Source organism: Cryptotermes secundus, unplaced genomic scaffold (assembly GCF_002891405.2).
Source record: "Cryptotermes secundus unplaced genomic scaffold, Csec_1.0 scaffold149, whole genome shotgun sequence".
Classification (NCBI taxonomy): domain Eukaryota; kingdom Metazoa; phylum Arthropoda; class Insecta; order Blattodea; family Kalotermitidae; genus Cryptotermes; species Cryptotermes secundus.
In genome coordinates, this window is record NW_019739596.1 from 15937 (window position 1) to 42902 (window position 26966).

Genomic DNA, 26966 nt, shown 5'->3' on the forward strand with positions numbered 1-26966 from the left:
TGCGCGGTTTATAGTAGTAGTAGCGTGCTGTTGGTAGTAGTAGCAGTAGTAGTGAGTGCTGTTGGTAGTAGTAGCAGTAGTAGTGAGTGCTGTTGGTAGTACTAGCAGTAATAGTGAGTGCTGTTGGTAGTAGTAGCAGTAGTAGTGAGTGCTGTTTACAGTAGTAGCAGTATCTCGTCAGAACGGCTAGATCAGATTTTGGGACCACCAACAAGATGTGCACGAAGAATGCCTTTACTACAGGCAAGCACGACTGGAACCTGAAACGGATCTCTAATCTTAACACGAGATATTTTTATATTAAATTTTAAGGAGCAAGAACCACCATCTGTAACAGACTTTATTAAGACCGCGAGTTAATATCGTCCTCAATTTTGTATATCATATCTTCCATTCATAAATAAAACACACAAACTTTAATTGACTCTAGTAAGGAGGTTACAATTTTTTTTAATTCGCTTAGTGGGGGTGGAGTCCAACTGGGTCCACTCGGCACGGCGGCCACTGATTGGTCTATTGTAGCCTGCCCCGGGTGATTATGATGATGGAGCAATTGGTGAAATTAAGATTGGCAGGGGAAACCGAAGTACTCGGACAGAACCCGCCTCAGCGCCACTTTGTCCACCATAAATCCCACTTGACCATACCTGGGATCGAACCCGGGCCGCCGAGGTGGGAAGCCAGCGACTAACCGCTTGAGCCATGGCGTGGCCTAGTAAGGAGGTTGGTCTAGAAGGAAACGCAGAGAAAACTAATTACGTTGCTGTCTCGTCACCAGAATGCAGGGCAAAATCGTGACATAAAGAAAGGTAACAGACGCTTTGAAAATGTAACACATTTCGGACCTTTGGGAACGACAGCAACAAATCAAAGTTTGATTCAGGAAGAAATTAAGAGGAGATTGAATTCTTGTAACGCTTGCCAGCATTCAGTCCAGAACGTTTTGTCTTCTCGTCTGCTGTCAAAAACATAAATAACTATAATTCTGCCTTTGGTTCTGTATGGGTTTGATACCTTGTAGCCAATATTAAGGGAGGAACATAATTGAGGATGTTTGTGAACAGGGTGTTGAGGACAATAATTAGACCGAACAGAGATGAAGTGTGTTCTTTGTACCTAACTTAGGGATCTGCCAGTTGTGTTCGATATATGATTTTCTGCAGTCATTGTATGTTAGTTTGCACGTATCAGTAGCGACTTGTTCATCAGTGCTAGGTGCTGTGTATGTTACGCCATTGTTGTGATTGTTTTCAATTCAATTTTTGCGTTTGTGTTTTGACTAGTTCTGTGATGTTATGTATGTAATTACCTGTATATATTGTGGAGTATTTACTCCGTGCAAGAACTGTTAAGCCATAGGAAGAGCCTTTGTTGTAGTAATACACGCTCGCAACAATGGAACAGCGGGGTTATGCAACCCGTTTCTAGGCAACGGCTCAGTAAACATACTTCCGCGTAGGCAGTGACGTCACACAACAGTGGATAGAAACCACGTAACCTGTTTTCTGTAGGTCCGTGAAGGATTACTGGGGCAACAAAAGTCGTTTGCCGTGACTCATAAGCTGGAGGAGCGAAGTAGAAGCTAGGAGCAGTTGAGCACAGAATAGGACAGAGAACAGAGGGCAGAGGACAGAGTGAGTTAAGAAGAAGCGTTAGTTGCTGTGACGAGATCCGTTGCCAGGAGACTAGTGAAGACGGACAATCCTAGTGCGTGTACAACGGTGAACTGGAGTGTGTGTAAATCAGCGATAGCGTTGTATTAATTGTAATTAAGAGAAACAGGGTAAACGAAGTGATAATAAATCCAACCATCCGAAGAAGAACCCGTTATTTTCGTCACGCGTAACACCAAACAGGTGAAAATAAGAAAGTGACATACTTTCGTTTTGGATGATGATCTTCATAATGCTAGTTTAGTTTTCTATTTAATCATGAAGTATTGTTATTTTCTCTGTTATATTTGCTGTAGTGATGCTAGTGTTTAGTTCCTCTCTCTTACTTCTATGGCGTAAAGTTAAGCTATATAATCTGGCTTATATTTTTTAATGTGACTGTTTTATGTTCTCCCGTGTGGTATGACTATTGTTTATTATAGTGTCGGTAGTTATATATTTTCGACAAATATCTATTTCTGTGTTATGTTGTCTGTTTGTTACATTTAAATCCGTCGTAACTTTACGGCACGTAAAAGAACCTCATATCCCCAAAGGAGATCACTGAGCCAAATTCCAGGACGTTTCCCGCCCAACAATAGTCTCTAAGGCCTCTGATAGATGGGGGAAGCATTATAGACACCGCTAAGCAAGTGGCCGAACTCGCTTGCTCGGCGGGACTGATGGTACGCACCATTTATCGGTAGGGTAAAGAGACTGGTAGAATATCATAGAGGGAAGCACAATAGATCAAACTGGTCGCGGTGCAGGGGGAAACCCACCCTCTCTAAATAACTAACTAACTACATTTAAATCCAAGTAAGCTATATTGTTATTTCTTCATTGTGTCATAGTACATTTCAATGCGATGTGCTCTTTATGAATGTTACCTGCTATTAAGAAAGCAGTCTTCTGGGATGTGGAACCGTGTAGATGTGGTGTTAACCGGCGTTTCGGAGGAACGCATCGCCTCCATCTTCAGGGTAGAAGGAAAAATAAGAAAATCCGCAAGCGAAGAGACTGTGAGAACCGGTACAAGCAGACTGCAGTTTCAGATGTGATGTTACTGCTGTCGTACATTAGAAGAGTATCATCTATGTAACCCGTGTGAAGTGATTTTTTCCACTACTTGTTTTAATAGTTGACTGTCAAGGTTTCGGTTCATTCACCTTCAGTTAATATTGGTTGCGTGTTACTTCTCCCTATATGCTGTTATGGCATATTTCTCAAACTGAGAGAAAAGATATTTTTACCTCTTTAGTACTGATTGTCACTAGTACTACTACTACTAATGCTGCTGCTGCTGCTGCCACCACCACCACCACCACCACCACAAAGAAGATTAGAATGGAACTAGGAAAAAAGGGGCAAGATTGATGGGGTGGCTGACGTCACTGAGTTGCTATTATCACTTTATTTAAGGTTATATTCTATTCCATCTTGTACATCTGTAACGTAACATTATAAACGATATCTGACGGTCTTACAATATATGGATCACTTGAAGCAGTTCTTTTTGTCATTGAGACGCCAAAATAAGTTTGCTGCACAGTCGTATGCGAAAATAAGATGTACCTTGAGCCCGTGAACACGTCATCATGCATACAAAACGAAATTCATTTGTTCCGACCCCATGCATGCGCAAAGTACACATTTGTTAACATCACAAAAAATACATCTTATATGTAGTTCTTTTTCATCATCAACACCGTAACCACGTCTAGAGTCTGTAGGATAATTTTTGTATGTTAATTTTATCATGTTTATGTAAAATGGCGTACTTGAGTTTTACATGTTATATAATTTTATAGGCCTATGTATAAAATGGGCAGCCTATATTTATATGTACATAGACACTCTGTCCACACAATGAGCACACGGAATACATGGGTACTTATGGTTATATAACGGAATGCCAGTTTTCCTGTACACTGGCAGGCTAACTTATTTCCGGCTTACAAAATGCTTTCAGGTAATTCTGATGTGTATATGTTGTGGTTTATGTACAATATTAAGCTATGTCATTATTGACCGGATAATCGTTATTGATAGTGGCCTCTCTAATAATCAGTGCTTCCTTTCACTTGCTTGGAAAATGTTTTACATTTTCTGATGTTACCTATCATACGTTACTCAGAGTTCAAAAACGCATTTAAAATACAATAGTCCCACATACAGAAACTGTATACTTATGGAATTCATTGTGAGTCCTACGTGTGATACAGATCAGTAAACATTCGAACCTCAAAGCTGCCTCCTTCATGGCAGCAAGAAAGATAAATTCAAGTCCACTTTGTTACAAGTAACTGGTTTAGCTTAGTTTTCTTTTGTCACATGTATCCAAATTAATATGCACTAGGATGTTGTGGCTCTTAATATAATGTTGTGGCCCTATGATACCTGGTGAGCCCTCTGGGCCTCCTCGACTCAATAGCATGACGGTAATGTGAAGGGATGGATCTCCAAGAGACTGCTGTGGTCCCATCTACGGAGGAGATGGCAAGTGCCCCTGCACCAATTCCATGGGTCATAACCCTGTGAGACGAAGCACCTACACCTCGGGGCGGACCTGTAGGAACTGCTGTAGCTCCAGTGGGAACACCTCTTGCAACGATTCGTCACGTGTCACTGCCATGCGCTGCTCTGGGAATGGGCACACAAAGTAGTCCTTCGTCTGTCAGAGATTAAACATTCTCCCCATATACGAACACAAATCAAATGACTACTATTCTTCAAGCTCAGAATATTTTGCGTTTTCCAGTTGAATCTTGACACATGTCTTCGTTAAACAATAATCCATGTAAACGTTGTGACCTGTGGTTCATAAAAAAGTTTATCCTCAAAACACCATTGAAAGAAAATGAATTATGTTAATTCCAATGCGGTACAGTTCGATTATCTCGTTAAATACAGTTTGGGATTTGAATATTTCACCGGTCTATGACGACATTCTTCATATTTTACTCAACATATACACGATCATAATTTAACAGGCACATGAAAATTGACCCAATATAAAGAAAAAATACTTCAATGCAGTGTTTAAATTTCTCACAGCGGTGGTCATGAAGAGTTGTTTCTCCTGAGATAACATGGCGCAGTTCGCCGAAAGTCAACTGACGTTTCAGAGGAACATGTCGCCATCATCTTTAGCGTCGAAGAATAATCCAAGAAAGAACCCAGCATGAAGCCTGTGGCAAGAAGAGCTTACTGAAGATAGACACAACATACTCATCCGAAACGTCTGTTGACTTCCAAGGACTACGCGGCGTTACCTCCTAGAAGACGGGCCTCCAGAGTCTGCATTTCATCAGCACATCGGCACGCATTACACAGATATGGCATTTATATACCGTAATATTTCATCTTCTTGTGAAAACATCTAAAGATCATGGCTCGTGGTCTATTTTCATGTGATTGTTCCCTGTATTTTGGGCCTTACATTTATTATCTCACATTACAATAATGGTTTTACAGGACCTACCATCGGATAAGCTCATTGGTTTAATTTTCTTCCGCACAAAATAACGTTTCATCCTTGAAGCACTGCCCCGCACATGAATGGGCAGACCTCTCTGTCACCCTTGCCTGGCCACTGTTCCTAAGGTGCAGTTCGTCAGTCTTGTTTGACACTGTGAGGTATTGGCGACGTATACGTTAATTGGGATCTCGCTGGTTCGTTGACTGCAGCTAGTAACTGAAGCGTTGTTTACACACTCAGCAAGCTATCCTGAGCTTAATGAGGGCCAAAGAATGCTTCAATTCGAATGGTATTGCCTTGGGGTACTATTTCCACTTCAAGGCTTGTGGGCGCTAAAGAGTTTTTAATATTTTATAGTATCTCGGCATCACTACACGTAGGAGTTGATGTACAATAGACCTTCGTGAAATCGCTCAAGGATCTTGACGTACTGCCTTTTACTGAGAAATTTACGCACATATTTATACACTGATAAATGTTATAGTAAACAGCTGAAACGTGATCTGCAGTGTATATTACTTCCACAACATATACAGTAGTTCGTAACACTGACGGTGTTATTCTTCTGTTTTTATTGTAGGGTCTTCGGTTATTTACATATCATAAATTTTAGTAACAGAAAAGGCAATAATGGACATACAGACTACGGCTCCAGAGTTCTAAGATACTTACATTTTAACTGGGATACCACAGTTTGTGCGAGAACATAGCACGTGCTATATCTGTAATGAAAAGCCAAATATACGCGATTAACAAACATAATACTAAGATGAAACTATTGGGTTAGTCACGTATACACAATTTTTTTTGGGTGAAATAATAATACTAAAATTCCATTTGGAAGCCCGGACACTGTAATCCTGGTTAGTATCTCTGCAGAACGTATTTACGTAGGTCTCTCAGTCTCCCACGAAGAAGAGAAGATCCAATGAACTCCCTGCTGGTCGTACAGGTATCGCCACGCAAGTTGCCCAGTCACAGCTGATGAAGAGTGACTGCATGTCTTCGTTGACTGGCAGACACTGGAGGGGGGGGGGTATCCACGGAACCAGCGCTGGGATTCACAAGCAGATGGCGATGATTTATCTGCTCATGACAATGCCAATGGCCACGGTGCAGAACGCCACGCTGAGACGCGTCGACACGCCTCCAGCTCCGGCTGCAACACAATCACATCAGCAATAATTATTGCTTTTGCTGCAATTGATGTGTTAATATACTAATTTCAACGAAAACAAGTGTCGAACAAAGGTGAGTGGCTGAAAATTTCCAGCCTTTCACCCAGTAGGGTATTTACTGCTTAGATCCGTTACTGTGGGGTTTTTTCTATACTTGACGTTTATCTATGAACGTTATGCTTTTGACACGTGCGGAAATATGAGCATTGAATGCAATTTTATGTCAAGTTTATAAGCAAAGTTTCAAATACAAACATACTTAGTTCCTTCCTCATGGAGCTGAGCACTTCTTGAGGAGAAGCCAAATCTGCATCTACTCAAAAATATTCCAGCATTTTACGGAACCCGAGGGTTTTTTACCATGTTCACAAGAGCCCTCCATTTTTCCTTATCCTTAGCGAGATCAATCCAATCCATACCATCCCATCCTATCTAAGATCCATTTTAATAATGTCCACACACCTACGCCTTGGTTTTCCCAGTGGTCTCCTTCCTTCTGGCTTTCCCACCAGTACCCTATACGCATTCATCGTCTCCCTATTCGTGCTACATGTCCTGCCAACCTCACCCTCCTTGACTTGATCATTCTAATTATACTTGGAGAAGAGTACAAGTTATGAAGCTTCTCATTATGTAGTTTTCTCCAACCTCCTGTCACTTCATCCCTCTTCGGTCCAAATATTCTCCTCCACACCCTGTTCTCAAACACCCTCAGTCTATGTTCCTCCCTTAATGTCAGAGACCAAGTTTCACACCCATACAGAACCACAGGAACAGAAACATATACTGATAAGAAATCAGCTCTGATATCAAAGCCAGCCCAATTATTATAAGCGTTTTGGGCCTGTTATTTTGATACCGACGTATAGCCAAAGGCGGACACATACGAATTGCCTAGCAACATAATAAGGACACCGAATGATATATAACGTTCCATTAATTTTACGATACTAATTAAAATATTTGCTTCATTGGAATAATGCCTTCTTGCGGGATTCATACTGTCACTTCGGAGTTAATGTTGTAACCTCAGTAATTATCTCTCTTTTTCTATTTCCTGTTGCTCCCACTCCGGAGCACAGGACATCCCTGAAACGCGTTGTTTCACTTCAGTTTCTTAATCCTATACACAGTCGGTAGGACTCGTTGGACGGGGGCAGCTACCTATACAGGGCAAGACAAACAGAATAAAGGGACACAAACTTCCACCCACGATCCGAGCGTTTGGGCGGGCGTAGACAGTTCATGCCTTACACCGAGTGGCCACTGTGATGGGCCAGTGACTATCATAGGGCCCGAATCAGCAAATTAACTCAGCTTATACAGAATGCAGGTCTGGTAATAGGACAAAGGTCGGGGACGCATAATGGACCATCAATGCAAGGACATCGGCGCACTCCCGTATCCATGTATATCTCATTCCTGTCTGTTTTTCGTAACGAACAAGAAAGTTGTCGAAGATCCATCTTCTGCGATGTAAAATGTACTTAGGTGTAAAATTAGAAACCCGATATCTTGATCCCGAAGATGAAGGCAGTACGTTCCTCATTTCTAGCAAACTGCACAGCGTCACAACCCGGTATACACAGCAGTCATATTCTCCGCTATGGCAATCTCAGACATCACAAGCACATTCTCGCTTATGAAACAATCTTATGTTTACGAATGGGAAGTGTTTCACTATATTTTGAGTTACGTAGATCACTATAAGCTTTAAAGTATTCTTCTTCTCCTCATGGAGCTGGAAATTAATCGCCTACATCTGTCAGAAGTTTCTCTTTCCAGTCGCTCCTTGATTTTCCGCTTAGTCTTTACCTTCCAGAGTTATAATTCTGTGCGTCTTGGTCATCTGCTTTCAGCATTATTCTGTTTACGGTTTCTTCCCATCTCTCGCAGAAGGTAGCAATTAATTTAGGAGTAATTACATCACTGACCTGGATTTCCTATGTAGACATTCCTCGGAAATCATCCTTTCTTTAACAGTAGGGTCTTACAATTTTTCCCCGTTTCTATCGGTTCTACTTTTCATTTGTTTACACCACATTTACGTATTTCCTTACAACAATTTACCTCTGCTTTAACAAATAACTGCTTAACTGTTCAAACCATAACTTACATAAATTAAAATAGACAAAACTGAGTTAACTACTCATTCCGTTGCCAGTAACCTACAGTTAATTTCTCATAAAGCACACAGTACATCCAGCAGACTGGGCAGAGTAACTTATACTACTTTTTCAGTATCAAAAAACGTTTCCCTTATGTCCAGCACAGGGAATCTGTATCAGCTAGGAAGCAGACTAGATTTTGTACCTGACATATCAGTTAACATGCAATAAAGGTATATATAGCTTTTGAATAACAGACTCATTTTCATGACAGTCATCATCATAAAACACGTGTCGCTATCGAGTGGTGATTAAAATATCCCAGATCTGATCCCAACTCTGTTCCAGGTCCTGACCTGGGGCCTCCAATATTCTCAATCTATCTACTGGGTTCGACCAGCAGTGTTTGCTTTCTACATTCAATGTGTCAGGATCGCCAGGAGGGAGAACGTAAAGAGTGTGTGCCCCCAGTGTAAAAGCTGGACAAAACGCCGGCATCTTAGCGCAATAGCAGCCGCGTTTACATCCGTACCACGTAATTCGGTGGAGTTGTGAAGCCAATGTCCCGCAGCTACTGAAGAAACGTCCTGCACTTTACTGGACATGAACATTACCGTGTTCAAAAGATTCGACGTTCAAGCAGTTACATAAAACGTTAAGTTCTCGCTTTTAATTATACATTAAAGCAACATAAAAATTTGATATTTTCACAGACCTATATTAATGCTGGTGGGAATGATCAATAAGTTACGGTAACACTAAATTCGAGGTCACCATTTCTTATAAAGCAACATTATGAATTATTTTACTTTGAAGACAGACTGTTTCCACGACATGTTGTGTCTTCCTATGATTTATTGCCATATTACGTGCAGCTCTTTGGATTTACTTCCCAAGTCTCTTTCCCGTGTTTCAGCCCTTATCGACTTTCACTTACAGAACTGAATCAAAGGGCCTTGAGGCATTCATACATTATTAAGTACTGGCATCTGATACTGGCAGAGTTTCTTGTCTGGTGACGTATTTTTCGGGGGACAGTCCGTTGATTTCTGTGTACCAAGCGCAAATACTTGACTCTATGTTTACATAAGGGTTTTATAGTTGCAATGACGAAACAGGCAGACAATGGTGATTAGAGTTTCAATATTGTAATTATAATTGAAATATTCTTATATCATTTTTAATATTTTGAGAATAATGTTTAGTACTCCGCAAATGGCAGGGTACGTGAAATTCCTAACCAAATGTACAAAGACGAAAAACCCCGCAGTCTCTCGTGCTTCGTCTGCTGTAAATATCCGTAGCCAATGTACGACTGCATTACGACGTATGTTTCCTCGAAAGTAATGAGAATTCTTCATATATTTTAAGGCCAGTTTTTATGACTTTACTTAAATGCTACAGCGTAATTTTCACAAAAGCATGATAGAAATATAAGCCTATTTGTTGTGTATAGCCGAGGCCATCTTTTCCTTGCGGCCAGTTCTCGTTCCACAGAAACTTCCAGTTGCATTTGCTGTTAACAGAAATCCAATCGACTCCACTTCATACTCTCTATCAATGTTAGAGTAACTTTAAAAGCATATGCAGCTGGAAATTCCTAGTGACCGATTTACATCAATTAAAACAAAAGGCCTATTGACATTGACAGTCCAAATTTTGAGTTCTTCTTTAGGATTTTGAGGCAACAAATTTTAAGACGTGGGTCAGTCTATTTAATTGCCAAACAGAATGCAATTATAAGATTCACCTCTTGACGACATTTAATACAGAGAAAAGGCAATGATGACAGTTTAACTTCCTTCCTCTGTGACAAGCGAAGTGTCTGGTCGAAGATGAATTCTTTAGATTAAACGACCGACGACACTGTAACGAGTTTGATCAACTCGTTGCTAGGCAGCAGCTCTAAACACGGTCCAATACGCAACAATAGAGGAAGTTGCGTTTCCCGTATTCGAGGTGACGTCATGAAGCGGTGGGTGGTGGTCAGGTGACATGTGTTTCCTCTGTTGCGAGTCCCTTCCTCGGCTATATAAGTGAGACAATTCATTCGGTTCAGGGACGAGTCAGTTCTCGGTAGGAGATAGCCACGGAAAGTTGCATTCTATATTCCCTACAGAACGGACAAATACTCGTACACTGTAAGATGAGGCACCGACTAAACAATTAACGTTAAAACTATATCACATCTATACCACGGACCTCCAAGCAGTTTACTATATGCATAGAAGTCTAGAATATACCACTATGTCCGCGGGAATATAACAAAATTGCAACAAACTGACTTGATGATATAGAGTATCACATGAAGAGTTCTAACCTTATTTTATGTCATAACTTTCGTTTTAATAAGTTTATAGTTCATTGTACTTTCATACCATGTATTTTATAATGTATTATCAAGTATCCAGCTTTACCATCGCATTTGCAGTTCAGTAGTGTGTGAATATGGTAACCATGTGTTTGCCTGATGATGGCTTTAATAGCCGAAACATGTAGCTAAGCTAATTTTAGCCTTGACCATTGTATTGTTGTGTTGTGACGGACTCTAATAAAGAACCTTGGAAGTATCTAGTTGAAGAAGAGCACAGGAAGTCAGTCTGTGAAGATTTAGCGTGTGATTTAGTGAGACTTTCATAGTTCCAAGGTTATAAATCCATGAGGACTAGTGCAGCTAGACTGAGAAGATTAGTGTGGAGTGTTTTTAAATTGTGTAAATCAGCAGTAGTGTAATAATTAATTGTAGTTACAACCTTAAGGTGGTTAATAAATCCAATTCCCAATCCTAACCCCGTCTTTAGTCACTAATACACGTGACAATATGATAGTGTCAGGATTATTGCATACCACAAGGGGCGGTGATATGATGAATAAGAGACAATAATGAGATGATGATTAGCAGGAGAAAACTGAAGAACTCAGAGAAGAATCTATCCCAGTGTCACTCCATTGACCACGAATCTCACACGAAACCACCCAAGATTGTATGTAGCCCTTTGCAGTTACAGGGATGTTTCATAGACTGTTTGAATTGATTTGCTGGTGTAAATTAACTCTAATTTAAAATTGTTAAATTCTTTTCATTCACAGCACATAAATCCTGCAGTTTTCTTTCAGGCTATCTTCCTCAATTTCTTTAATTTATTAATTTTTTCATTGAACAGTCGTTTTTGATCCATATATTTTTATAACAGTAATTATACCAATTTGGACTTACGGCATTGAACTTTGGGGATGTGCCACTAAGTCCAACATCAATATTATCCAAAGATCACAATCGAAAATCCTAAGGATGTTAGTCGACGCACCTTGGTATGTGTCAAACGAAACCCTACATCAAGACCTGAACTTAAAATTCGTGAGAGAAATCATCCTGGACAGAAGCCGCCAACACATGAGCAAAATGGAAACCCACGAGAACGAACTATTGCAACCACTCAGGGAGCCACTCAACAATAGAAGACTAAAAAGGAAATGGCCAAATGACCTGATATAAAACAAATCAACTTCTGAAGAGGTAATGTCAATGGACATTTTCCTCGCATGACATGTAATAGTCCTTAGCGAAACCATTAACCTATAGAATGTACGTAATTCTGATTGTTAATAAATAATAATAAAAAAATATATTTTTATTCCTTATATCTTTATTTACCTTTTACCTTTTCTAAATTCAGTGCTTCTTCGTTACATTGACATTTGAAGTTTATAGTTTGCCAATTTAGCCTGGCTATAACGACAATGTGATTGTCATAATAAACAGCAATTATTTCTCTAAACAGCTTTAATTTGTTAGTTCTTGTAATGAAGATAATACGCGTTTTCTTCGAAATTGGAACTGATTTTTAAAATATTTATGTGTATAATAATAATATGTTCGATTCTCGGCCCTACCAGATTTTCTAAATATGTAGTAGATCTGGAACGGGGTCTATTCAACCTCGTGAGGATAACTGAAGAGCTATTTCAAGGAAATAACGACTCCGGTCTAGAAAACCTAAATTAATGGCCATGGGGATTTGTTGTGCTGACCACGGGACACCCTCTATCCGCTAAAGTTAGCTCTAACTTCGACAAACGGCGGTCGCTCAGTCGGTATAGTTCGACTGCAGACTAAAACCACGGGGTTTTTTTGTTTGCATGTTTGAAAGGGTTAGCACATTTTCAGTATTTCCGATGGACTATTTATGTGCATCAATTCAGAACAGTGAATTACATGTTGAAATTGGTGGGGTCAACTAAAAGCTCTGGCCCCCAACTAGATATAATTAACAGGGGGGATTTAAAAGATACGAACGTGTGATGAGCTCCATTAACGTAATGTTCATAAGATTTTCTGAAATTTGGATGGATGATTCCAGTATCTAACGGAAGCTATGCAGACAGCACGGAAATAAACCTACACAGGTATCATAGCACTTAGGTGGAAGAATTAGCCAAAAATGTTGTCCTAATGCCTCTTACAGTTCATCACATCACAAGATATGTTTACGCAATATTTCACAGGTGAAACGCTCAGATATAGAGTGAAATTGAGAACAGGCAAACAGCAGGAACATTACGTGTACTGTAAAGATGAGAATTTATTCTTCCGTGTTGTAAAGAGTACTCGTGTGTCTAGGAACATCATGCAGGAGTACAAAGAGGGCGGAGGTAAAGCTCCGCCCATTTTACACTTCGCAGTTAAATGATGTAACCGGTCAGCTGTATTCCCCCTTCGCAATCACGTTCTGAAAAAGCCTTTTGTACCCGCTGGGCAAAAAATAGAAATCTGGAAGGGCAATTAGTCAACATAAGAGCTCTGCTTCTACCAAGAATCAAACTTCAACAGTCCAGTCCATAAATATCCAATATTTGCATTAATTCTTAAATAATCAGACCTATGTTTCTTATAAGATAATTCATTTTAGAATTAGAATTTATTGGTTTCCATATCCATGGGTCATAAATGGGCACAGATCCTGCCATGTTCACCAGAACCTGCCATTAGTCCCTGTCCTGAACCACAACAATCCAGTCCACAACCTAAACCGTAATTACTTTAAAACTTATTTTAGTATTTCTCTCTCATCATTCCCTGATTCTCCCAAGTGGTCTCCTTCAGGTTTTCCAAATAAATTTTTATACCCATCTCATTTCTCCCATATAAAACTACAAACCCGCCCATCTCATATTCCTTTGATTTGGTAATCCTTATTTTACTTAGTAACTTAAAATTATTAAGCTCATAATTACAAACTTCTTTTCAGCCTACTTTACTTCCTGTCTGCTATGCACGAAATAATTCTGAGCAATTAGCTCTCAAAGACACTGAATGTTCTTTCGGAAGGCCGCGAGACCAACTTTCATATTCATAAAAATCAATAGTTTAGATTATTTTATTTCAATAACTATGGCCTTTGTTTTTATAGTGCCCATCGTCTTGTGTATCTTCAAAATGAAACGTTTCTCAAAAGTGGATCTCTTTCCGTCACTAAGGGAGAAAAGATTTCTACACTGACGGAAGTCCAGTGTTTGAGACTAACTCCTAAGAGGTCCAACGGCGTTGAACTTTTCTAACCTTACACCTAACAAGAAGCAGGGTCAGTTTCTGAAACTCTGTGTTTCGAGGAAACAGAATTCGACAGGCATGTCCAAAATAACAGACGTGCATGTGGTTATACACCACCGTTTAAAACAATTAGACTTAATTTGAACTTCAGAGTTTTATGCAGGGTATGGCAGTATAAACATTTCTGAACTCGACAGGAGAATAAAATTCGTTTTTAAATTTTATACGAATTCACTTCTAGGTCTAAAGGTATCCTTACGAGATTCGTGTTCCACTGAACAGCTTCAGAAACACTCTTCTACTACTGCAAACACTGTAGTCAGCGCAACTGGATAAATATGTTCACTTCCAAAAGAGAACTTTTCATCTGTCTAATTCTGTAATGAAGTGTAACCTACATGAAATATTATAGCAACAGAGAACTTGAGTAAATACAAAAGAAAGGGGAGATATATTGAACTCTACACTGCATTTACACTCGGAAACAAAGTTTAAATGTAGAATGTTGTATTTAGCTTCCATGTGTTTGCTTTGTTGAAAGTTTTGTCTGTGCAAATGAACATTCCTCTGCAAGTGGGCACAAGGAATTTAGAAGATTAGTGAGCTATAGTGCTGACACGACAGCTACACAATATAGAGTACTTTATAACGGAGAGGAGTTGAAGTTGGAGAAATCTGTAGAGGATGGACGTTAGGAAAGCAGGCATGCTCTGTGGCCATTGAGGGCTTCTCATAAAATGCCTACAGCCCATCAAGAAATAAGAGCTTCATTTCTTCCAAAGGCAAATTCTTTGTATGAAGAACAATATAGATATGTGGGGGAATTTCTAACAGAACTTTCGATTCCCCGCCTCGATTTTATGCGACATTTACACTGAGTGCATAGAACTATGGGTAATGTGGGCGTCGTGTTTCAGTGTCCGCATGTTTAGAGTCTCCGAAACACCTAAATGGATTTCAATGAAATTTAGAACTTGAATATGTGTGCCAAAAAATTTCACATATTTGCGTTCGGCAGATAAGTGAGTTGAGTGTCAGGAGACTAACAGCCGTCTTCACTGACAGTTTCGAAGCTCCTTGTTCTCTATATGTGGATGCCGGTACAGTTAACTTGACACACGTTACGCACTATTCTTACGCAGTTTTTCATAACTGTCACAATCGGCTTTATATGACGCATAAACAGTGACATTAATTATCTGAAGGGTGAATAAATCAATGCTTCCATTTATCGGTTTAACTTAATTTTATCTGTAACGGACCAGTGAAACCCTCCTCCACATTAAGCTCAAATCACACATTATGAATCGGCTTAAAAGAGACTCATGTTACAAAACACTACTGATTGGGGCATAACGTGAATTTCTTACAGTGCTAAGAAATGTTTTAGATATTTTATGTACTTAAGGGAATAAATAATATTCGTAACTGTCTGTGTGGAAGCATACATTTAAAGCTACTGTCTGATAATAAAGTTCATTACAAATTGAAGCCCCATATAAGCCAACAGAGTTCATCACAGGGTGAAGATTCATGTGTACCAACATAGCTCATCACAAGATTAATTTTCATATCTCTTAAAATCGTTCATAACAACGTGAAGGCTCATTCCAGCCAAAAGGGATCATCACTAAGTGACGGCTCATGACTGCCAACAGAGTTCATCACAAGATTAATTTTCATATCTCCTAAAAGCGTTCATCACAAGGTGAAGGCTCATTCCGGCTAAAAGGGATCATCACAAAATGACGGCTTATGACTGCCAACAGAGTTCATCACAAGATTAAGTCTCATATCTCTCAACAGAGTTCGTCAAGAAGTAAAGACTCATTTCTGCCAAAAGAGTTCATCATGAGATGGTGTCTCACATTTGCTTCCAGAGTTCATCACAAGGTGAAGGCTCATGCCTGCCTACAGAGTTCATTATAACGTGGAAAAGAAGAATGAAAGAGAAAAATTTATTTGGCTGCAATAAATAACACTGAGACCGCTGAAGAATGTAAATTCACGAGAAATGTGTCTAAAAAGACGTGTACGGTTACATGTCACTTATCTTTTAACAAGTACAATATATACGAAATTGACGACTGATTAATGTATGGTGCGGTTTTGTCATTCTTTGTTATAAAGACATTTAATTCATTGCTTCTCTTCCCACTGTTTCCAACGGTGTAATATCTGTAACAAAGGCATGTTTATGTTGAAGAAAGCAGTCTTCTGGGATGCGGCACCGTGTAGATGTGGTGTTAACCGAAGTTTCGGAGGAACGTATCGCCTCCATCTTCAGGGTAGAAGGAAAAATAAGAAATCCGCAAGCGAAGAGACCGTGAGAACCAGTACAAGCAGACTGATGTTGGAAATTTACACAGCTATGTGAGAGCAGCCCCGTCCCCCCTCCCACTCCACTGATTTCTCATGTAGACTTCCCCCCCCCCTTCCTTCACTGCTCTCATATAGCTGTGTATATTTCCANTGTCAGTAGCTGAGAATATAGCAATGAGTGCCCGCTAAGCAACAGAAATTTGGGAGGATGTGGAATGAAGCGGTCGTGGCAGAATTTGAGGTAGTAACTCTGCAATCTCCCAGAGGCTCTGAGTAAAGCCACAAAAACACACTCAGCAAGAACAGCCGGTGTCCAAGCCGATATTCGATCCAGGCATGCCCAGCATGCTTGAGCCAGCTAACATGTTTACTGATTATTTTTTTAAAACTGATATAGCAGGAGAATTTTTTATTGAATATTTTATTCCTGAAACTGAGGAACAAAGACAGCGGGTTTGGCGTAAGGAATAACTGGTTAATGTCTATTCAGCTCTTATCAGTTATTCATGTCCCACAACATACTACGCACATGAAACATGAACTTCACTGGAAACAAAAAATATTTTGACAGAATTTCCTCCATGCTCGCTGTAATGGCAGTTGTCTAATAAATACTACATGCCTATGTATAGTAACACCTCTTGCATTAGACCTGTATTGGTTAAAATGCCTTGAATCGATTTCCAGGGCCTAGTTTGTAAAACCACGCTGCAATACAGTAAACGTTCGCTAATTCGTATTAATGGAATGAGAGGTCAGCCGGATTAACCGATAATCTGCATTAATGAAGCAAAGATGGCACTGAAAGTTAAAAAATCTTAAAAAACAAATAAATGGATAATTGAATAATACAGGCAGTGCTGATGAAAATAAATGAAAAAATATCACTGCAGTAATTACTTCTTCTCACAAGCTGAAATCTACGGTTTCCTCCATTCAGCCTAAGCCAATCTTGGATATTTTCTTGCGTGGTTTCAATCTCTTCGACCGCCCTTAACACAGTCACTTGCTGTAATTTCCCTTTCTCCTGAGCCCCATTTGTGTTTTAAAGTATGTACTCCGACTGTGAATAGAACTGTTAATTTTTCATATTTCGATCCGAATTATCCGACATCCTAATTAATTTTATTAGCGGGGGTTTACTGCATATCAACTCCTGTTATTTTATCCACTGCATATATAACCACGCCGGTCACGGTAGCCGAGCGGTTTAAGGCATGTACTGTATTCGTTCGCTTGGAAACTGGGATCGTGGGTTCAAAGCCCACTCAGGACATGGATGTTTAGTTTGTGTGTGTGCGGTTTTCTGTTTGTGTACAGGTAGAGGCCTTGCGATGAGCTGATCACTCGCCCAAGGAGTCCTACCGAATGTGTAAGATCTAGAAAAACCGAAGTGAACGGAGAAGTTCATGGAGGCAGGCCTAGGCCCACTGGGGCTGTAGTGCCAAGGAAAGAAAAAAATATATATATAATCACATATGCTATATGTGCTGAAAAGACAACGTTAACTAAGAAAGAAGAAGCCATAGCTCTTGAAATACATACATATTGTAACGTGGATGGCCAGAGCGTTGCTAGGTGACGGACCGATAAACATACGCGATACATGCTGGCAACAGTGGAACAACGAGGTTATGCTACCCGCTTCTAGGGAATGGTTCTGCACTTCCGCACATGCGCAATGACGTCACACCGCAACAGTGGTAGCTATATCTTCATTGGTTGCATCCTGTTGTGTATTTCATATATATATATAAAGAATTATATTTACCGTCAACACAACAAAACTGATGCTACATGTTTCGGTCGTGTAAGACCATCATCAGGCAGTTATACACAGGAATACGTACTCATTGGAATACCGATATGGATCCTTATCGGTGCAACTAACATGAAATTTGTTCTACATCGAACTACCGCACATTCGTTCACTGAGACACAATTTCCATTGCTGCGCGTTGGAATGTTTTTAATGAGCCGTTGCCTAGAAACGGTTGCATATCCCCGTTGTTCTATCATTGCGTGTTCATAATGCTTAGCAACGGCTATTTCTTTGGCTCAGCAGTTCTTGCATAGGCCAAATACGCCACATAAATTATTAGCTTTCGATACTATGCAACATGTGCTGTGTGTTGTGCATAAGAAACATCGAACCATAAGCCATACAACTTCAAGCTGACGTCTCCCATCTTCGGGATGAACTAAGAAGGAGGAGTTCAGCATTTTAGATTAAATATTTTAACATTTAGCGTTTTAACTTAAAACAGTTTCGGATGAAAAGTGAGAACTTGATAGTGTACTCAACTATCTTAGTAAGTTTTGTGCTTTTACACGTCAGCATATTGTAGCAGCGTCTACACGACAAACATAACTGTGAACATCATAAACAACAGTGTTTCCATAGTTATAGCAAGTGCCTCTGATGATGTTTGTATCAAACCGAAACATGTAAGGCAGAAGTGATATTAAAAAAGTGACCTACAAATTGTTACACTCGACGGACTCTCTACTAACTCTGTGATTGATAGTGTAACGGACCAAAAATTAAACAATTAAAAAAAAAGAACAAACACACATATCTTTTTGTTTCTGCGTTGTGTTACCTCAACTGGACAATCTGACAGCCACACAAATATGATATGAAGCAGCTTTCGTATGGCTTGGGCTAACTGGAACCGAAAGAAGAGCGTAAAATCTGGGCCTGAACCTAAAATTGGTGAACTTCAGAATAATTTCACGTCGACGTATTGTGATGGAAAACAGGATGAAAGCGAAGAAGGAGCGACCAGAAAGAAGAGATTTTGATTTCTGGATTTCTTAAACCCTAGAACGAGCAGCTAGTCTCGTATGATGTGGACGGGAGAGGGTGAATGGAGTGGCTTGGCTTGCAACTCGGTACTGAAGCTAGGGGGCATGCTGTCTGTAGCCCCGTATTTCATCATTTCGTGATGCTGTACCTGCCAATGGAATGCGAGACGATGACCATGAAAGACGAAGTTCTAAAACATATCCGCAACGGAAGCAACATTTTCAGCACTTGCTGTTGCCCATATTGTCAGTTGATGGAGTAACTACAGACCGGGTTTGGATCGGTAATTGGATTCACTGAACTCTCATAGATCCGTGACTACAAGTGATTAAAACCGTTTCACTGCTTCACATATTTTACAGTTCACTACAGCACACACTTAAGCCTTTTCAGCCCGCTGTGCCGTCACAAGGCTTCTGATGACAGCATCCAAAGGCGGACGTTCCCTTCCTTGTGTGTTCCCGAACTGTCTCTCGACTAACTCGAGCGGTTGGTTAAATTGCTATTGGCCTTCGCCAGTACAGTCATTCCTGGTTTCAGTCTCCTAGAGATTCTTGACCAAGATTTTTATTCTGTTCTAGATATGTACGTATTTCGAAATGGAGCTTCCTCTTCGACGAAGGAGGGGGCTGGTCTTTCTATGTAGGTGCTAAGTTTGGTGAACCGTAGTTTCAGCACATGTACATATATCGGCATTGTCCCGGCGTCCAAGTCACTATGGATTCTATTCATCCTTTGTCACTGCACTATACTAAGTAACATTTATACAAGGTGGGTTTGTCCTGCATCTCGTTACGGACTGCGTATAAACATCGTTACTTGTATTGTGGTGTCCAACTGTTGCATGTTTGCGTTACTAAGTAACGGCTGTTGTATACTTGCGTATCTCGTGGTCGTTGCACAGCAACGCGTCTATATGCCATAGTACTGTTTTTCCATCTTATGTACAAACGTGTATCCGTTTCCATTAATCGCTAAGCATTTAAAAAGCTATCATGATGACGTACAGTCATGCACAAATTACTGATAGTCGCTTTACTGATCAAGAGATTTCTACCTTCATGAAAACGGAAGATAAAACACAGTGTGTCCAAAATTCCGCCAACGTTTCCCACCCTCAACTAGCTGAATATAATACAGTTTCAAAACTTGCTTTTCAAAGATCAGCTTCAGTATTATCCATGTGCGGGTCCATCAATAATCCCTTAACTCCTGGTTTTCCAAGCAAAATTATTCGTACAGTTCTTATTTCCATCAAAGTTACCATATGCCCTGCACATATAACACACTTCATTCAATAGTAGTAGCAGTGGTAGTAGTGGTAGTAGTAGTAGTAGTAGTAGTAGTAGTAGTAGTAGTAGTAGTAGTAGTAGTAGTAGTAGTAGTGGTAATAATAATAATATGTGGGGAAAAAAATGAAGCTCCTTTGTGGCAAATACCAAATGCCTTATTATAACGTGTATTAGTGACTAGACGGGGTTCGGACTGGTAATTGGATTCATTAACCACATACAGGCTATGACTTCAAATAATTATTTTACTATTGCTGTTTTACACCATTTACAATCACTCAACACTAATCTCAGTCTATTTCCACTGGTCTTCACTGTCCGTTTCCTGGCAACTGATCTATAACGCAGGAACTATAGAAGTCTCACTAAATCACACACTCCCAATATCGATGTACTACAGCATGTTACGTCACACACACACTAAGTCTCCTAATTCTTCTTCTGGCCACACTGCTGTTCCCTTGGAACTTTGGAAGTCAAGTTAAGTGAATACAAGTCAAGTATAAAGTCAAAGTTTTAAAAACTATTAGGCTTACATTATGAAAAATAACATATTGAGGTATGTAAGTCTCCTTTGTCGTCACTAAAGTTAAAGAGAACACGTGGATACCTGTCAAAATACAATCGTCCTAATACTGAAAGCAGGCCAACAAACACAATAAATATTCATTGTTGTTTAAAAACGCATCGCTTTGCCCCAACTTCCCCTACATTAACTTCAACATTCATATTTCGGAGTGTGTTAATTTTTGTTTCAGAGACTGAAAATGGTACGCGGAAATGTGTTTATTCCTACTGCTAATGTACTGTTGGGAGTGAAGCTGTTACGGGGAATTAAATATTTATACTTGAGAAGGAAATAAACAATTCTGCAGAATATAAAACGAAGAAGACGAAGTAGCAGCGATGGCTTAAACGGAACGTTCCTCGTTTCTGGTCGTCGTGGTAAGTACGGTAACCGCGCTTTATTTCAAATGCATGGTCTCTCCCGTCCCGGACCTATGAAGAAGGCACAAAACATGAGTTTATAGCGCACAGAACATCCCAAATCTCCAAACCACAGACAAACTAAACTAAATCTCAAAGGAGTTTTCGGAATTAACTGAACTCAACATGTTCAATATTTAGGGCTTCATTAATTCACTTATCGGTTTTGTAAGAAGCAATTTCTACGTGTTATGATCCCTTTAAGACAGTCCTCACTTGTTTCATTCTTAAAGCTGGGCTATACTCAGGATCATAGTTACTTCATAACTGTAAATAATTGTGACTGCGCCAACAACAAAAAGGCAACATTTCTGTTAACCCACGTGACGATATTAGCATTGAACAAAGGTTGTGTGGGGGGCCTGCAGTAGTTCAAAATCTCCGGTTGAAGGAGAAAATTTTCATTATGGTAGATGATCCTGAAGTAAATTAACCACTTCCAAGACCGCTTGTAAACTCGAGGATAATATTAAAATGCTTACTAAAGAAATAGAATGGGAGAATTTTATATGAAATTCATCTGGCTTAAATTTTGGAACTTACAGCAAGTTTTTTAAACATTACTCCATAAAATTCTGGGAATTTCTTATATAAGTGAGCAAATGTTAAATTCTCAAGAAGAATTCTATTCTATTAAGCAGATAGTATAGGTTTATATTATAGCCCCCTTTCATGGGGCTGCAGTAGCAGAGAATATGTAGAGTCGAATGGGATGATGATTCGTGAAGAGTAATTGGGATTGCTGTGGATGTGATCAGTCGTGGCCGAATCTTGAGTCACTCTCCCAGCAGTTCCCTGAGGGACTGTGAAGAATCGCGAATAATCTAAGACAGGATAACCATGCCACCACTGAGATTCGAACCAGATGATACGTAAGTAAAATCAGAAGTGTTACCAACTTTCTTGAATAATATGCATAATAACGATGGTCATCACAATAATAATCCTGTCGTCTGCATCACAAAATTCCATATATTATTCCGTACTTAACTGTACGTCGCTATACTCGTATGTAATACACAATGCAGCCCTTGGGCCCCAAATTTTCAATTCCGTCTTTATTTATTAACGTGTTTACTCAACACCCAAAAGGAGCAGTATAAATTAAGTTTAAACAAAAAGGAAAACAAACAAACAAAAAGGCAACAACAACAATAATAATGAACTCCGACCACAATAGTGTATTGGCGTTTCAAATAAATGATTGGAAAACTGAATCCATATCTAATAAATCAACGAAATGATTGCCTTTTGGCTACTTGTATCGAATAAGATGTTGAAGAAGGCATTATTTAAAGAAAAATACAGTCGCGAATCTCTCTCTGTCTCCTTAGTAAAGTTTCATTAAAACCTGACGCATATGAACCACACATTCATTTGGTCATCTTCAGGCAACTCTGTCACTACGTGTCGATACAATATTTCCGAAACAAGACTGTATTCCATTTTGTCGCCAGAGAAAATTCTATATCTTTTCCTTTCATTCTTTTTCTGAAATGGCTATCAACAAGACTAAGATCAAGTTCCGAGAATACAGAAGGAGAGAATTTTTCAACGACAAAGTATTGCCTCGTTGTTGAGTGGAAATAGTGTACCAAGAGTTCTTTACTGACTGACTGACTGACTGACTGACTGACGCGGCGAGGCTACTACTCTCTGGACCGTGATCGATCTCTCGATCTGTTTCGATATATTCTCTCGGGAAAGAAACCCCATCAGACATGATGGAATAGCAAGAAATCGCGGAAGAAGAAGAATGAGAACAGAGAAGGAAAGGGAGGGATAAGATTGGAGATTACAGACAAAAAATTATATAGAAGCGCATAAGAAGAAGAAATTGAAGTCCGGAGACGGACAGATGCTTCACAATGAGTGGGTAGGATTTCATGAGTGTGGAAGAGGTTCAAGTTTGTGCTCCGTCTGCTAGGAATTTATGAGGCTAGGACACTGAGGAATAGGCCAATAAATGCACCATAAAATTGGCTTACATATAAATAATTCAAACCTAAGGAACCATAACACATCTAATAACATATTTCTGAGAGATGGGAACATTAATTTGGAATTTAATATGTCTATAGTACTATTGAAAGTGAAGGTAATGGACCAGCCCAAAGCCGCGCCATAGCCCAAGCGGTTAGTCGCTGGCTTCCCCCCGCGGCGGCACGGGTTCGAGCCCGGGTCTGGTCAAGTGGGATTTGTTACAGGGTGGTCTATGTTACAGTGAAAGTGTACGATCGAGGGCAATTTAGAAAGAAATAAATTCCTGATCTACCACTAATAAATTTGCAGAAATATTGTGAATTGTAATAACACATTCATCTTTAAAGAATTCAACAACTATTCCTTTAGATAAAAAAATTAATTCCGTGGCTTTAGTTCGCAAGCGTACTATACTGACCGAGCGACTGCTGTTTGTCGCCGAAGTTACTGTCAACTTTGGCGGACAGAGGGTGTCGTGGGGTCGGCCCAACAAATCCCCATGGCCGTTAATTTCGGTTTTCTAGACCGGAGCCGCTACTTTTACATTCAAGTAGCTCCTCAATTATCCTCACGAGGCTGAGTGGACCCCATTCCAGACCACCATTTCTCAGAAAATCTGGTAGCGCTGAGAATCGAACCCGGTAGATCTGTAGCCAGGAACTCTTGACGACTAGACCACAACTTCCCATTAATAAAAAATAATAATTAAGTTCTTTATTATAATGAAATGTAGTTTTTCATATGAACATAATTTTTTACGAAGTTTTCACCATTATGAAATTCGAAATAAGATTTTAAATTTCTTGGAATTTCTCAAGATTTAAAAACTTATTGGGTTCGGGTATTAAATCAGAATGATATCTTAATCGAAATTCAAGTGAAAATTTAATTGAAGAAGTGCGGAAAATTTTATTTAAAACTCAAAGCATAAAAATATCACGCAAAGATTACAACTGTGGCTGGTTTTCAGTTGGTATTCATTTTGTTTCCTAATTCGCAGGAAATAGACGTTATGTCGGGTACGGCATTCCAATGAGATGTTAATATTCAAACAAATCTGAAAAAATTACATAACGCTTAGTTTGTACAACTCCTCCGAGCGAAAACAGTTTGGGAGTTTTAGGAACTCATGGAGGAACATTAAATGCATCTTGGATAAATAATACTTTAAATTGTGCACTTGATTCAACTGCATCAAAACATAGTTCAATTGAGGGTTTCTTTGAACAGGGCAGTTAACGTTCGAATTCCACAAAAACAAGAAATATCTTCAACATCTCTTTTATTATTGCTAGCGGGGTTGGACTAAGTCCCTTGTACTGCGGCCACTTCTGACCTGTTGTACCAGCCCCAGATGATAGGTGAGGGTGATTGTAGAGCAATTGGTGGAACGAAGATTGACAAGGGAAACCGAAGTACTCGGAGAAAACCTACCACAGCGCCACTTTGTCCACCACAAATCCCACTTGACCAGACCCGTGATCGAACCCGGGCCGCGGTGGGAAGCCAGCGACTAACCACTTGAGCTATGGCGCGGCCTTTTCTTCACCAATTAAATAACTATTTACTCTGATTAGAGAATTAAGGTATTATTTGAAGAGTGTTCAGTAATGTCTTTGAACGGGTTTTTTTGGCAATTAGAAATTTCTTTGTATTTAAAAGTTCATGTTACGCAATAAGATGCGATGCAATGCCTACGTTACGGGAGGGTAAACTGAGCGGAACCTATGTTTTATGTAGTGTGACACGAAAATAAAGCTTCATTTCGGCGTGCTTTCCATTTCTTGGGGTTATTATACCCCTTTCGTACCCCAAAAGCACACTGTACGAATAAACACACCGAAGTAGACTAAGAAAAAGACAAGGGAAAAGAAGTGTAAGGGGTAAAAAGGAGAAAATGATGGTAATAAGAGAAGAGATAAATTTAGAGCAGAAAAGCAGAAGAGTAGGAAGGAATTTATTCGAAAGGAAAATGAGGTATTGTAGAAAGAAGAAACGCACAAGAGCAGAAGAAGGGCAAGAAAAGAGGGGAACGAAATGAAGACGAAGACATTTATTATTTTAAAGCTACCCCTAAGCCTTTTCGGACCTGAGGGTGAAATGACGATTTGTTTGCTGCAAATATATATATGTATATAATGTTGGATGAAAGAATATGGCGTGATATGAAGAGCAAGTTGAAGTGTGTTAAATCGTTTCTCTAACACGCACATGACAAACATGTCATGAGGCGTAGGATGTATGACAAAGTGGTACTTACATCCACTGTCATTCTGCGGCCACTCGTAAGGAATACCTTTCCCCGTCGCATCAGGTGATGATTTCTGTTCTGATTTGTCGATTTCATTTATGTTGGATGAATATTTGGAACCTGAAATCAGACATAAAGACGATAGATAGTATTGAGTCTGTGCCTGGCCTGCGCATCACGCCACATCTGTATTGAGGTGCGAACTTCTGCATGAGATGGGGGACAGAAACAAGCTCCACTCCGGGGCCGTCCTCACACTAAGGGAAAGACAGCACTTAAAGGCCATTTTCATCCACTTTCGGCTCTCAACGTTGTTACGAATTCATACTAATGTCTTCTTAATTAGATTTTACGGCAATTTTATATAGAATTAGACTTATTAGTTATGCTGCGAAATTATTAAAATAAATACACATATTTTGTGCATGAACAATCAATATAAACCAATACAGAATAACAGTTACGAACTAACACATTTGGAAAAAGAACTAATTTCTCTCGCTTGCAAATTGTACGTATATAGCTTTGAAAAATCCAAACACTAACCTAAAGTTTAAATCTGTATGCTATTTTTAATGGAAAAGAAAGGTTTATATGTTTTCCTATATTCAAATACAACAGTAAGAAGCACTGAGAAATGCTGGGGGTGATTTAAATCGTATATACTTGTACATTATTGTGACATGACGGCTGAAAGCCGCAGCACTGCTTAGCAACGGCTCGGAACTCACGTTCTCTCAACAATAAATAACAAAAAACGAGTGGTCGCCAGGTAGCAAGTTGCTAAACACAAGATTCCGCGACAACCAACAAAATAAAAGAGGACAGCTGACTGTTCGATATGGTGACTTATATTCGGGCCCCGTGACAGTTTAAAATGGAGTTGATTCGTGCATTCAAGGCAGTGAGAGATTCTTCACAGATATTCATCAGACAGACATCCTTAAGAAGGAGTTCAATTTGTGAGCTGTTACGTTGACTGTAGTTATAAATAAATGCCAATAACTCCAAACATCGAATCCAGCACCCAATATTACTAGTCATGCAGACCCCTCGTACGTAATGTTCTGTACAACTGCTATTTGTATCGGAACCACTGATGGATAATATTGTCTTTAACTTTAACTGGGAGCAAATTTATTTTTGGAAACAGAAATCTGAGGCTGTGTAAGTGAAAGCAGAGTTAGAGCATAAGCCCAAATATAAGGCGATCCGTTATTTTTCCATGATGAGACCAGAAGCGAAGCATTTGTTTGAAGAAATGTAATGTCATTTAGTTTTGCGGGTTATTCCTCCAAACCAACTTCACAATTATTCTTATGGGCCGGATAACAAGGTCATTTTCGAAGAAA

General features: G+C 39.6%; 1 protein-coding gene across 1 annotated transcript in view; it reads right to left on the reverse strand.

The window, feature by feature from the left end:
• Nucleotides 1–3051: 3051 nt before the first annotated feature.
• Nucleotides 3052–26966, reverse strand: part of LOC111871970 (lachesin) — a gene marked incomplete at its 5' end in the record, with an annotated part of 138003 nt that continues 114088 nt past the window's right edge. The window contains 2 exons of the mRNA XM_023865413.1: nucleotides 3052–6292; nucleotides 25624–25734. Coding sequence (XP_023721181.1) covers nucleotides 6216–6292; nucleotides 25624–25734 — 188 coding nt within the window. The remainder of the gene's footprint in view (nucleotides 6293–25623; nucleotides 25735–26966) is intronic.